At 40.8% G+C, this 14,428-nt stretch overlaps 1 protein-coding gene across 3 annotated transcripts; it reads left to right on the top strand.

Moving 5' to 3' along the window:
- Positions 1-895: 895 nt before the first annotated feature.
- Positions 896-13,356, top strand: LOC133467887 (single-minded homolog 1-like). 3 transcript variants are annotated; one of them, XM_061753024.1, is made up of 12 exons: positions 896-1,092; positions 2,050-2,529; positions 3,969-4,051; positions 4,129-4,218; positions 4,352-4,460; positions 4,974-5,059; positions 5,324-5,523; positions 5,699-5,805; positions 5,909-6,056; positions 10,773-10,929; positions 11,031-11,418; positions 11,764-13,356. In XM_061753024.1, exons 2-12 carry the CDS (start codon positions 2,355-2,357, stop codon positions 12,489-12,491), a joined length of 2,271 nt encoding a protein of 756 aa, XP_061609008.1. In that variant the 5' UTR covers positions 896-1,092; positions 2,050-2,354; the 3' UTR covers positions 12,492-13,356. The 3 variants fall into 3 exon arrangements, with proteins under 3 accessions (XP_061609008.1, XP_061609009.1, XP_061609006.1); XM_061753025.1 differs by having other exon boundaries at positions 896-1,118; positions 11,034-11,418; XM_061753022.1 differs by having other exon boundaries at positions 896-1,118.
- Positions 13,357-14,428: the final 1,072 nt, after the last annotated feature.

Here is a 14,428-nt window from a genome sequence, read left to right as displayed (position 1 = left end):
ATTATGAATTATTATTATTATTATTATGAATTTCAATGATCAAAATGACTATTATCAAATCATTTCTTGTGGACAACAGTATCTGGGGACACGCCACAATCAGTACATCCAATTAAAAATAAATACATATATATATATATATATATATATATATATATATATATATATATATATAAAACGAAAAAAACGCATTTTAATAGACTTAACATTGTCCTGGCATGTGTGCAAATGTTTAGCCACTTATAATAAGAGCACGTGGGTTCATTATTATGACTGATGAGGGCACCAAAGGCCCTTTACAATGTTTGACCATGCTGATGTTGTCTCCTCTTCTTGTTATTAATGTGCATCATCATAATCGTTCCTGCTTTTATATTGTATTAATTTTCCCTTTGTTGCCTGCTGTGATTATTTCCTCTAATTGCCTAGTTTTGTGAGCTTTACTATGTAACTCAAATACAAGGCAGGCAAAAATGCAGGCTTTATTTGTCATTGCACCAAGACTAACTCGCATACAAATGAATAGTAATAACCTCATTAAATTAGGTAAAAATCCTGCACACGTGATTAAAAGGATCTTATTTCCTTTTAGAACGGAATAATCATTTGTTTAATAATCCTTCGCACGAGTATTTGCCACTGCCGCGCACGTATTTATTTATTTCTATATGTCAGCTAATGGCAAGAAAAACAAAAACAAAGCAAAGCAACCAACTCGTCAGTTAAACTCACTTGTGTGCCGTGACACGGCCACTAGTGTCGTGCACGCGCTTCGCAGCATTTTTTTTTATTTTTTTTTTTTTTAAACCGACGCCCACGAAGGAACTATCCAATCAGAAAAGAGGCTTCGGCTAGCTCGCGGCCAATCGGAGAGGAGCTGGGGGGCGTGGTCGGCGCCGCTCCTGAGAGGCGCAACGAGGAAGAGGACGAGACGAGAGGAAGGCTTGCTCGGGGCACCAATGCCACTCGTTGCGCGTCCCGGTAATTTGGGGAGGTGTACGCAGCGCACGGCCCCCGCGGTCGCCTTTCCGGGTGGAACTCTACGAGGAGCTGAGGGACGGTTTGAAGTTCACCGGGAGCGGTTTAGGACAGGTGAAATTCCCAGCAGGCCGCGCGCGGTAAGATCGATTGGCATGACCGGAGGCTGCTGCGAGTCTAACTCCAAGATCACGCCACATACTAAACTAAATATATATATATATATATATATATAAATTTAAATTTAAATTTAAATATATACATTCACGTTATTTATTTAAATGTTGTTTTGTTGCCCCCCCCAAACAATTCGTATGCAGTGGCTTTGCAAAAACGCGCGTAGGATTCGGGAATGGCACGTGCACGGCTAAATGTCATTGAGAATTTACGAGCTTATTTATTATTTATGAAACACAAGCAAATGATCGTGATGATTTCATCTGATTGATATGATTCGTAATAGGAGATACAAATGATAAAACAGTTGAGGGTGTCCATTTGTAATGCGGGAGATTTTGAAGTATTAAAGGAACGGGCGGGGTGAAATGTTTTTCTGTTGCTCAATTTATTGTGTAAATGATTTTTAATATGTAGCCTGCAACAATTTTAAAACTATAAAAATATGTGTATACAAGTAAAAACTGTTTTGGAGGGCAATATATTTTTTGGGGGTGAATACATTTCTCGAAACAATCATTTAAGGTGTATATATTTTCCATTATAGCGGGGCAATATTCTCTGTTAAATAAATGACAACAAATACAATAATTTAAGATGCAGATTTATAAGCCAGGAATATTATTTTAACAAATCATGATTAAAAAAAATTCTAATCTATAAAAATGCATATGAAAGTGAACATTTAGAATTTAGTGCCATATTTTCAGTTCATATCGCGCACTGTATATGGAACTGAGTTTTCTCTATTATAGGAGCCTGAATTACAATATATATATATATATATATATATATATATAGCTTTTTAGTTTCGTTTTTTTTTTCTTCAGTCAATCCCACCATATATATGCACAGCGGTTGAAACCAACAGTCATGATCATTTGTGTTCTGCAGGTGATGGATGCAAGCAACCGCGTTGGATGCATGACTTCAACCCAGCTAAGGAATACCGAGGATATCTAAACACACACACACAAATTGGATACCCAATATTTAAAGTGCATCTTTCCTTTTGATTAAAACCACCAACAACAACAACAAAAAAGAGCGTGTTTATTTACCATGACGAGGAGGCAAAGCGCGCTGCTGATGTGAAGGCGCGCAGGGTCGCATATGCAAGCGAGGATCATCAGCATCATCATCCTCATCATCCTCATCATCACCAGCAGCAGCGACAGCAGCGGCCAACCGGCGCCGACATGAAGGAGAAGTCCAAAACGGCGGCAAGGACTAGACGGGAAAAGGAGAACAGTGAATTTTATGAACTGGCCAAAATGTTGCCTTTGCCGTCGGCCATTACGTCGCAGCTGGACAAAGCGTCCATCATTCGGCTGACCACCAGCTACCTGAAGATGAGGATCGTCTTCCCGCAGGGTGAGCCAACGCAACGCATTTCATGTCATTTGCTTTATGAATTCATTGTGTATGTAATACAACACCTCCATCATTTAAAAATATTGTATTAACATGGGTGCTACACTTTGAAGGTGGTCAAGACAACCGTGTGCAAATAAAATGCTCCCCCCCCCCCAAAAAAAAAATACAATAAAATAAATATATATATATATATATTTCTGAATGCAAATAGAGGAAATTCATAAGGACCACTTGCCCCCCCCCCCCCCCCAAAAAAAACAACTAAATCCAACTCACAAACGCAAATGTTATTTACCTCGAAAATAATCAAATAATAAACATTGTAATCATGTGCAACCGATGTTCGAATGAAATCAATTCAAATGACTTCTCCCCCCCCCTCTCTCAGCGTACATTCCAATTAGACCCTGGAAAATATGTTACCCCCTCAGTATATGACAACGAGCAGAATAATAACAATATTTGAAAATGAATATACCGCCTAGGGCAGTGTCAATGCAAATGTAGCCGTTTTCGATGCAGCTCTTCTATCGGAGAGTACGTAATGCAGATTCAAGGAGATTTGGGGGGGAATAAATTAAATCACCGCAGTCGAGGACTCGGCTAAAGTGTATGTGACATTGATCGAGCTTGCGCGTTTGCAGATGAAGCAAAGAAAAGACCTCCATCCTCATCTTTTTTTTTTTTTTTTTTAACTTATTTTTTTCTTTTTTTTAATCTTGCGTATAGTAGTATATAAGCAGCTCTCTGCAGGCTGCATTACCGGCTGCGTGACTGCGAACAAGACGCAGCTATTACGGCGAGGACCCTGCAGGGCTTGTAATCACCTTAAGCCATTGGAGCGCGAGGAAACACACCAGCCACGCTCGCGAAGCTCGGGCCCCTGCAAGCAACATGCAAAACTCGCTCGATTTATTTTTTGAAAAATTATTATTATTTTAATCAGTTGCACACGAAAACAGATTGGGGGAATTTTTATTAAAAAAAAAAAAAAAAAAAAAGGCCTCACACTTGTCATTCCTGTCATGAAAAGCATTGTTTCCTTTGTATAATAATAATAATATTAATAATAATAATTATCAATAAGAAAAAAATATTCAATGAAAATAGAAATAATTCGATTTAACTATATGATTAATGGTACTGTATTTAGATTACATTTGATATATTTCGCAGCAATATTTCATAGCTTTTCATTTATTGTAATTTCTACTGAATTACATGTATGTTTTTTTAAAGTAAAAAAAAATGACGTTTACAATGTAAAATCTTGACTTTGAATGCACAATCTTTTAGCGACCTGCAGTGCCTTGTGCGCATGTTTGAACTCCCCAAAATGACAACACTTGCTTATATATTGAACATATTTTCTTTTCTTTTAAAATATTCCCAGGTGTAGTTTTATTCTTTTTTTGTTTTGTTTTTGTTTTTGGCAGGTTTGGGTGAAGCTTGGGGTCATACAAATCGAACGAGACCATTGGACAATCTTGGACGTGAGCTGGGCTCTCATCTACTGCAGGTTATGATTATCATTTATTATTATTATTATTCTTGTAAAGTGGTTTCTAACAACTGTTGCGTTTTGTTTATTTGCAGACATTGGATGGCTTTATATTCGTTGTTGCTCCAGATGGGAAAATAATGTACATTTCAGAGACAGCGTCGGTGCACTTAGGACTATCCCAGGTCTTTTTTTTGTTGTTGTTGTTGTTAAATTTCAGATGACTTTATTCTAAAAATTGACATTAGAAATCGAATCATTTACGTTTTTGATTAGAGTCAGTAAGTACCTGTTGATGATCTGAATTGTTCTCCACAGGTAGAGTTGACCGGAAACAGTATTTATGAATATGTGCACCCGGCCGACCACGACGAGATGACAGCAGTGTTGACGCCACATCAGCCCTACCACTCACATTTTGTACAAGGTATTTAAAAAAAAAAAAATAAAATAAAAAAAAACACTAATAATTCTGTCTGGGGCTAAAGCTATTTATATTCCGTCTCGGTTTAAAACTCCTTATTCTTGCCTATTTGCTATGTCGTGAGAGTGTCGAGCGGCGCGATCATTGGAACAGACGCGTCAGTGTTAAAGTGACGCGTGATTGACGCACAGTGTGCATAAATGTCGAGTTAAATGTTGAGTTCATTTTCTCCCCCCCCCCCTGCCCACCCCACCCCCTCCCGCGCGGATTGCTTACCTTAATAATTTTTATTCATACAGGCCTGAATTAATTGAATTTAATATTATGAGCAAAAAACGCATCGTTCTTTCTTCTTTTTAAAAACATTTTGTACAATGTAGAATACTTGTTCTGCAGTTTTAAATGCGCAGACAATTGTATAGTGTTTATAAAATCAAATCCTTTTATTTAATCAATATGATGAATAGATTAAACATTTATTCCCCCCCCCCCCCCCCCCCCCCCCCTCTCTTTCAGAGTATGAAGTGGAGCGCTCTTTCTTTCTGAGAATGAAATGTGTGCTGGCCAAAAGAAACGCAGGCCTCACCAGTGGTGGATATAAGGTAGGCAATATGGAAATGTCATTGAATTTGTGACATTGTTGAATGAAAAACCAACAATGCATTGTTTGGTCTTAGACTACATTTCACCTTGTTATTAAGGATAAATTAACAGGAGATCTGTATATTGACGTGGTAAGATGTAGGAACGTGAATTTGGCATCCATGCAAAGTCCTTCCATTGCTCAAGCAGCATTTTTTAAAAATGTATTATTATTAATGTAGTGCAGTTGTCCCAGTGTTTATGCGGTACATGTTCCATTCCAGGTGATCCACTGCAGCGGCTACCTGAAGATCCGTCAGTACAGCTTGGACATGGCACCGTTCGAGGGCTGCTACCAGAACGTGGGCCTGGTGGCGGTGGGGCACTCTCTGCCCCCCAGCGCCGTCACCGAAATCAAACTGCACAGCAACATGTTTATGTTCAGGGCCAGTTTGGACATGAAGCTCATCTTCCTGGACTCCAGGTGAGCGCGCGTTTCCAATTGACCATCATTAGGTTTGTTTCCAAGTGCCACCTGACAATTGCAACCAGATTTCCCCATTCTCGGTAATAGCGGAGATCTTATTAAAAGGTAAATACGGTGAGGTTTTTTGTTTTGTTTTTTTTCTTCTAAACAGAATGCAACCATTTCTCTGCAGGGTTGCGGAGCTGACAGGTTATGAGCCGCAGGACCTGATTGAGAAAACTCTGTACCATCACGTGCACAGCTGTGACATCTTCCACCTCCGCTGTGCGCACCACCTCCGTGAGTGCGCCGACACATGCGGGCCATTACACCGTCACAAACGCACGCACACACAAACACGCTAATCTCTGTCATCTGTGTGATTCTTTTATCTCGCCCCCAGTGCTGGTAAAGGGCCAAGTCACCACTAAGTATTACCGTTTCCTGGCCAAGCACGGCGGATGGGTGTGGGTGCAGAGTTACGCCACCATCGTCCACAACAGCAGGTCGTCAAGACCCCACTGCATAGTCAGCGTCAACTACGTCCTCACGTGAGTCCACAAGATTTGTGCACCTTTAACGCTGACGTTTCCGGACATGTTGGTGGCGCGGGGTTGTTCGCAGAGCTGACTTTTGTGCGACTGGTGCGGGATGGCTTCCCACTTGATTGATGGTGATGTTTCCAAAGGAAAGCAATTCCAGTAAATCTTCTTTATCGCAGGCTATATGTCTCAGACTAGAGGTGCAACGATTAACCGACAACTAATTGATTATGAAATGAATCGACAATTTTTGGGATAATCGATTAATTGTTTAGAGACACCTTCTTTAACATAAAACTGTCCAAATCCTCGAAATTTCAGCCTCGCAACGGTAAATATTTTCAGATATTTGTAGTCATCCATGAAAGCAGACTGGTTGTCTGTGTTTAATCAAGATGAGACATTTGCGAACATCTGCGTTTACTTTGGAAAACAATGATCAAGGTTTTTGACACGCAACAGAACAAACCAGTAACTGAATAATAATTGATGTTTGTGCATTACCTGCACTGTCCATTTGAAATAATGTCCTGTTTTTGAATATAGATAGAAATTAAAAAAGTGTTTTTTATTCGATTAAGTGAAAAAAAAAACATTTTAATCAAAAGTTTAATCAATTACTAATCGGGAGTTGCAGCCCTAACTCAGAGCTGCAATAGGTGATAATTTGTGATGTGGAGATGTCATATTAAAAAAAACTTTCAGAGATTTTAACAAAAAAGACTGTAAACGTATTTGAGAAGACGAAAAATTGCAAGCATAAAACATGCCACATACTTTATTGTCTGTGTTAGATACATGCATACCTTTCAGAGGCGTGGCCTTGTGGGTTGGCATGTGAGCGTCGCGGCGTGAGCTGAGGCCGACAGTCGCTCCTGTGTCCTCTAAGTGTTTTATTGTTTTCGCGGCATTCGATGAACGGCTGAAAAGTGCATCGCCAAATGAGGCTTTTTTTTCCCCACACGCAAGGGCATTACAGTCTGGAAGTGAACTGTAACAAACAAACAAAAAAAAGACTGCTTGGCAAAAAATGTGATGTAGCGGGGGCGTGATGATCCGCAATATAGGAAGGGAACACTATATTCGTATTAGGCCTCTATCATTTGGGGATACAAATCAGATTTGATGGTGACTGCAGTATAAGTGGAAAGACTGGATACACTCTGTTATTGCGAGTCCACGATGCACAGGAAACTATGTGGGGGTATGTCATTCTATGCTACAGTATACTACACAATATGTAGTATCATATCTTTCATTTCTTAATTGGAATGTAGTTGTTTATTGAACTTTAGAGTATGTGTCCTTTTCTGTTGTTTCTGGTGTTCAGTCAGACTGGCTTTACACCCGCCAATTCAATTTTGGTCTCGCGCATATGGCCCAGTTTGGATAGGCATCATGGCAGCGCAAGCATTCAAAATGCATGGAATTTGTTATCCACACATCCGACTCATGCCTTGATCATATGTGGACAACGCAGCAGCCGTCAATCAAAACTATAGCAAAAAACGCGGAGGTGGACAGACCATAAAATTAGGAAAACGATGGGCGACGGCCATTTCTAATGTTTGCCTGATGTTGATGGGGCGACAGTTGCTCATCTGTAAGGACCCAGTGTCACTGATTCTATGCCATGTTGTACATTCAGTAATTATGTGTCAGTCGTAATGTTAGAGATTAGAACCGCCACTGCTGTCGAGGTGCCCTGTGGAGCAAGGCTCCGTCCTCTCCCCACTCAAGTTGTGCAGCACTGTTTGTGGGCCTCTTTCACTCTGAATTTCTCCTTGCATTCCTGCATGTTTGTGATCCAGTTCTCCATGTGGTGTGCAACAAAACACACAGCAGAGTATAACGTGAATTTCCCCTTGAGGTATTATATTGAGTATCATAAATGTAAAAAACAAAACAAAAAAAACTGCATAGTAATGTTTTCAATTGTACATTTGTGTACTGGAGTTCAGCTAGTATATCAGATATGGGTCACTCGAAAGTAGATTGAGATGATATAATTCTGATATAGGAATTCTTGATTGTAGGCTGAAAGAGATACATCACTATATAGCCTCTCTTGACAAATCCACCAAACACTGCAGCAGCAGGGCTCGGGGAAGTTGTTGTTATGAGAGCACAAATCACACTCAGACCCTTCGAGACGGCAAGACAAACATCGGGGTTGAACCCCATCAAAAAACCTCTACTGCCGGCATCGATCGGCAGTGTAAAGAAAGCAAAGTCGATCGAACGAGGAACTAGGAATCAATAGCTATCTCCCAGCTAGTACACGTGTTGGATTCGCCTTGTTAAGGTTTGCCTCATCCCCGTTTTAACTTTTACGGGCATGTAGGCTATTCTACACAATGCTTGTACACATATGACTATCGAGTGGTTCTATGTAAAACCATGCAAACCAACGTGACTGCATTGTTTTCACATTAGATAGAAAAAACAATCACCCAACAAGAAGCCATTAATAAAACATGTCAGGAGCCACACCGGTGGTGCATTTCAGGCACGAGGTGGTCTGACATTGACCCCGAGGTGGAATTTGGCTAACACAGCTGAGTTTGCACAATGGCCCGACATTATTGGCTCAGCCACGAGTCAGCAGGGTGCAGATAGGATCCAGCCCCCGAAAGCGCCGCAACTATACCTTGCAAGAGCAAACAACACTCACTCGCTGGTGGCTATCCAAACACAGCCTTTCTCCTGAGGTGTTGTACATAAAAGAATGGGTCATATTTAGAGTCCTATTAAAGAGGCGGGCCGTCCGGGGTCAGGGATGGGCCACAGGGTTTAAAATGCCAGGCAGCTGCTATTACATACTGTTGATGTGATAAGTTATAATAGGCTCATGTTTGCTGAGCACTTGACACAGGAGCCTTGTCGCTCCCTCTGTACTGACACTTTGGCTTGAGTTCAGTACCAGGACGCTTGGTGAACTCGCACAAATTTGCGCGTACAAATACAAGTTCTTTCGCAAAGTCCAAACTATAGGAAGCTGGAAAGATGGTTAGGAAAGAAAAGTTAATGATTACTTTTCTAATTCCAACTAATTCAAGGTATATATTTCATCTTTAGAAATTTAGAATGTTACAAAAGGCATCCTTTAATGTTAGTATGGTTTTTATTTTGATAGTACACTAAATGTGAATTGGGGATTTTTGGGGGGATTAAGTTTATGGACACTACGCACATACATTAATCCATATCAAAACGACATGAAAAGGAGCTTACACCAGATTTCATTTCCATCTGTAGTCCAAAACAGATGCGGACAATTTAAAAAGACAATGAAAAATACCAAGTTTATAGTGTGAGAACATGTTAATGAATTCAATGTAAATAGCAACTGTGGGAATTCAGAGTTTTCGTGAATTGGGAATTCCAGAGAATAATTTTGAATACCAACAGTGGTAATTTATAGTAACAGGGTGTTTGTATTTAATAGAGTTAGGGTCATACTGTTGACCATTTATGCAGGGAGAAAACCAGACAGCAGCGTACTTAGTCAATGTTGACAGGTTTGATTATTTCAAATCCATTTTATTGCTTCTGTAGAGAAGACTGCATAATTTGTGCAGATTGTTAGATGCTGCGCTTGTGCCACTCAATCATTTGCACTGATCCGTTGTTTTGGACAAACCACAACAGCAACAGTTTTTACTTTGACATATGTACATATGTGTAAGTGGAACAATGATCCGAGTGCAAAGATTGCCTGAAAACTGATGATGCAAGAGGTCTGATGGGACTTATCGTCATTCAACCTCTGATTTTGGCTTCAAAATCTACAGGATTTTTGCCATCCATCTATTTTGTATGCAATTTATCCTGTTCAGGGTCACGGGGAGCTTTAGCCAATCACAGTTGACTTCAGGCGAAAGGCGGACTATAATTTGGACTGGTCACGCTTGCTTTTACAAAGACCAATATCCCAATTTGAAGACGATCGCTTGAAAGTTGTTGCTATAAGATATCTCACGAAAGAGTTAATAATGAGTCAACCTTTAATTAATTTAATTCGAACATGCACATCGGTTGCACATGATTAAAAATGTGGCAAACTGACGATTATCTCATCTCAAAAATAATAAAATACGCTAGTTTACCACATTTTAATCATGCGCAACCAATGTGCATGTTCGAAATAAGTACATACAAAGGATGTTTTTTTTTTCTGAGTGTAGTTGAAACCCCCAATGAGACTAGTTAGTACCACTTAAACAGCTGACCACAGCTACCTCATCCATCAAGTGGTAATAACCAATCTCATCAGACCTTTTCAACCAGTTGTCCTTAAACTGGAATTATTCTTCTATAATGTCAAAGTCTTAAATATGTTGTTGATATACAGTAGATTTAAAAGAGTAATCCCATTTTCCCAATAAGTGGTTCAAAGCTTGAATGAGACTGGTTGGTAGTAATTCGACCTGATCGCAGCTACAGTTCTTTTACCATTTTGTGTCATATATCCTTCAAAATCAACAGGGTTTTTTGTTTTGCTGAAGGGCAATAATCCTTGAAAGCTGAAAGAAGAGCATTTGAAAATTGCATCTGATGCAGTCCTAAGAAAAAAAATGATAACAATAGAACACAGAAAACCAAGGGCTAAATCCTGTTATCCCATCACTTCACAGGGTCGATCCATGGCAGGATATTAGGATAAATATTATCTTAAGCTCCTCTTCTTTGTGTCTAAAAGTATTTTGTGTTGCTGTGTAAAAGGGACACAGAATACAAGGGAATGCAGCTGTCCCTGGACCAAATGAGCCCCACCAAGCCGGCTTTCCCTTATACTGACAGCCTCAACGAGGACAGGAAGAGCACAAAGTCACGTGTGACTCAGTCAAAGGCGAAAGCCAGAGTGTCGCCCTACCCGCAGGTAATAAACAGTCTCTCTTATAGAACAAAACGGTGGAGGCAGGCCAGGCTCCATTGTCAGAGCGCACTTCCAAACATTGCGTTCTTTTCTTGTCTCTGCAGCAGTTTTCAGCATTTAATCCAGAGCGTTCTGAGTCAGACCAAGACAGTCAATGGGGAGGGAGCCCCCTGACGGAGGCGGCCTCGCCTCAGTTGTTGGATCCGAGCGAGGCCGCCGAGGCATCGTGCGCCTACCGACTGTATCCGGATTCGGGATCCCTGTGCTACGGCCTGAGTCTACTGGAAGAGGACCTCGCTCACGCCCAGACCCGTCCTCACGCGTCCGCCTGCGATCGGGTTCGATGTCAAAGCGGACGCTACTTCCTGGGAGCACCCCAGTCAGGGAGAGAGGTGTGGTGGGATGGCACTCGCTCTGTGTTGGCCCTTCCGAAACCATCTGGGGACAACAGCGAGGGCTACGAAATCACGTCCTACCACGCAGCCTTTCACGGTGAGGTGTTAGGGTTGAGCCCGCAACCATCTGTCTCTGGAAATAGCTCTGGCCTTGCCGCCCCTGGTAGCTGTTTTCCAAATGTTATTATGGGACATGCTAAGTTGTTTATACCGTCTCTTGCCAGTGTGTCGATTGCTACCATCTGTTCAAAAATTGCCTCAAATTGAAAGCCAAATAATTTCCCAATGCATAGCCCCAAACCATCATTGTCTGCCAAGATTCCCTATGCACATTCAGACCACAAAGCGTTCTTTACCGTGAAATATGAGGTAAATTCAGGCAGGAAGTGTAGAAATCTTTTCCTTAGACCATGTAATCATGTTTTTCTCTGATTTTAAATAGGACGAGGCCACTGGGATGAAGACAGCATCATGAGTTCACCGGATGGCGGCGGGTCCACCAGTGACTCCGGTGAGCGGTACCACGGGGACCAATTTCAGGCGAGTCCTCGAGAGCCCAGTAAAATGGAGACCCTAATTCGTGCCACGCAGCAGATGATCAAAGAGGAAGAGAGCCGTCTGCAGCAGCACAAACCGCCGCTCGACGTCGCTAAGACTCACAGTCCGTGTTTCAACGCGTCCCTACCCCACCACTCGCAGATCAGCATGCCCAGCGTGGTGTGCCGAGGCCCTGGAGCCCCGAGCATTGAGCTCCCTTCTGAGCGCCTCCATCACCGCATAAAAGTGCCCGGTCCTCTGGACAACGACGAAAACACAACTAGTCCTGGTTCCCTCTCTCGCCTCAGCAGCCCCAGCTCTGACGTTATCCCCAGGTCCGGTCTTCCCCTCACCAAAGACTACATGCATACGGATCTGTCCCCTCATCCGTCACAACCTCAAGGGAGCCCTCTGGTCTATCCATCCCAGGAGAGGCAGCCTCTGGACAGGCAAGCAGCCTATGCATTGACTGGGTACTCCTTGGAACACCTGTACGACCCGGAGAGCTTAAAGAGTTACTCCGGACTGGCCTGTGCAGGAGTCCAGTACGACGTGGCGTCCCACATGAGGATGCAGGCCGAGCAGATGCAGGCACACAAGGCCACGTCTGTGATTATAACAAACGGGAGCTGACAATATCTGACGCTGAAGGGTCTTGTTCTCTAAACGAGGATGCGTGGATGGCTGTTGTTCTTGACACTGGAGCATGTTCTTTTCCAAGAAGGTTCATGAACCAATGTTCAAAAAGCCAAGAGGCAAAGGTCGTCACTTTTGTTCCAGTACGAGGGAAACAAACAGTTATTTTAATGGCGGTGAACTGAATTCCCTTCTTCCTGCAGGGGCGACAAAGGTTCTGTGTCTGGTTAAACATCAAGCCGATGTTTGCGACTGAAATTTCTCACGCGCAATTGGCTTTGTTGGTTAATCTGTCTTGGATTTCCATTGGCCATATGAGAATGTGTTGCTCCATTGCCCCTTCGCCTGAGAACTCCAGTGCACAGAGACATAGGAATAATGGTTGACTCATCATGGGAACGAACGGCGAGCATTTCACTTGTGTAAAATATCAATGGTTCTTTGTATTTATTTGTCAGTGGGCTGTTTCATTAGGTGCCATCTATTTCATGTTCAAAAAGAGTAATTTTGGTGTTTGAATGACAGTAAAAACATCGGAAAGCTGAATGCTTCTGTTTGTAAATCTGTTAAGACCCATGCAGTCCAAATATTGTTCATGTATATATATCACTTTACGAACAACATTGTTTACATATCAGGATATAAATGTACCCATGATTTTACCTCATGTAGCATAAGTACAATATGCTTTAAATCCTGCTTCACATGCAATTTGTTTGTCATATCTAAAAATATGCTGAATGTTTTCTCTAATTTAATTTATAATGTAAATATCTCACAATGAATTTTTGGGACAAGAAGTGATGAGATTATTTATTGGTTTAAAAAGGTCGTTTGAATCAGAATACAGTTTTAAAACAAACTTGTCTGTGTCGATTTTATTCAACTATTTTTCTGGTAATACACACTCATCGTCACAACTTGAGGTGCGCTTGCGCAATCCAATGCGCTCCAAGACAAAAACTATTTGTCAAATATTATGCCCTTACAAAAATAATATCGTTATATAACCTATATGTTAAATTACTATATCCCTGTGATAGTGTCAATCAAATCTGAGAGACATTATACAGTATTTCTAAAGGCATACTTTTGTGTCAGATACCATTAAATGTAACGAATTGGTAGGTAGTTAATATTTCAAATCTATTATTTATGAGGTACTGTATATTGTCAAATTTGAAATTGCCATGTGTCTGCTATAGGCAACAGAACCTTATAATTTCTCACAGCCAATCTGTGAAGTCATGACAATTATGAAATAAATACTGTACTTTAATAAGTATAATAAATAATAAATACAAATGAAATGTATTGTAATTATAATCATCTTAAATGTGACTTAGGTTTTTAAAAACAAGTCAATTTCCCTTTGTGGAGTTAAATTTATTCGAACTTAAAATGGCAATGCCATATAAAGATTTAAATTGTTTGTATTTTATTCAAAATCTAACGTTTGAATAATATTTCATTTACAAACTACATCGCTAATACAAATTTAAAAATTCTGTGAATATGAGTTGCTCAGTGCTGATTATTTCAGAAAATCAAATTAATTTTCTGAAATATTTTTTAGCAGCTTGGGAGAGATACATATGTGGGAAAACAAAACAAACGACGTCACCTCACTAAGAATGCATTTGTCTTCATTTGTAATTTATTTAATCTATCCACATTTACATGGTGGGTGGCGAGGGGGGGAGGGCTCTTTTTTTTTTTGGTTTCATGATGTTTGTGGTCTTTCCTGTCAGTGATTCAAGCAATTGTACTGTGTTTAACAGTAAATTTTCACTTTCACACCTTTATATTTTATTTTATCCTTGATTCTTGCCTATCAGCATATTGCTTCTGCTGCACCCCAAGGAGAATAATGTAATTGAGAGGGGGCTGCTAACATGTTATTGCTATTCTACTTGGCCCAACGCCAGTATTTT

The sequence above is a fragment of the Phyllopteryx taeniolatus genome, chromosome 18 (genome assembly GCF_024500385.1).
Source record: "Phyllopteryx taeniolatus isolate TA_2022b chromosome 18, UOR_Ptae_1.2, whole genome shotgun sequence".
Taxonomy (NCBI): Eukaryota; Metazoa; Chordata; class Actinopteri; order Syngnathiformes; family Syngnathidae; genus Phyllopteryx; species Phyllopteryx taeniolatus.
Note: the sequence above shows the minus strand (reverse complement) of the source record. Positions and strands in the feature narration are given on the sequence as shown.

Coding starts and splice junctions, on each gene's coding strand:
- LOC133467887 (XM_061753024.1), top strand. CDS start 2,355: ATGAAGGAGAAGTCCAAAACGGCGGCAAGGACTAGACGGGAAAAGGAG. Junction 4,052..4,128: donor TGGGCTCTCATCTACTGCAG/GTTATGATTATC, acceptor GTTTATTTGCAG/ACATTGGATGGCTTTATATT. Junction 5,524..5,698: donor CTCATCTTCCTGGACTCCAG/GTGAGCGCGCGT, acceptor ATTTCTCTGCAG/GGTTGCGGAGCTGACAGGTT.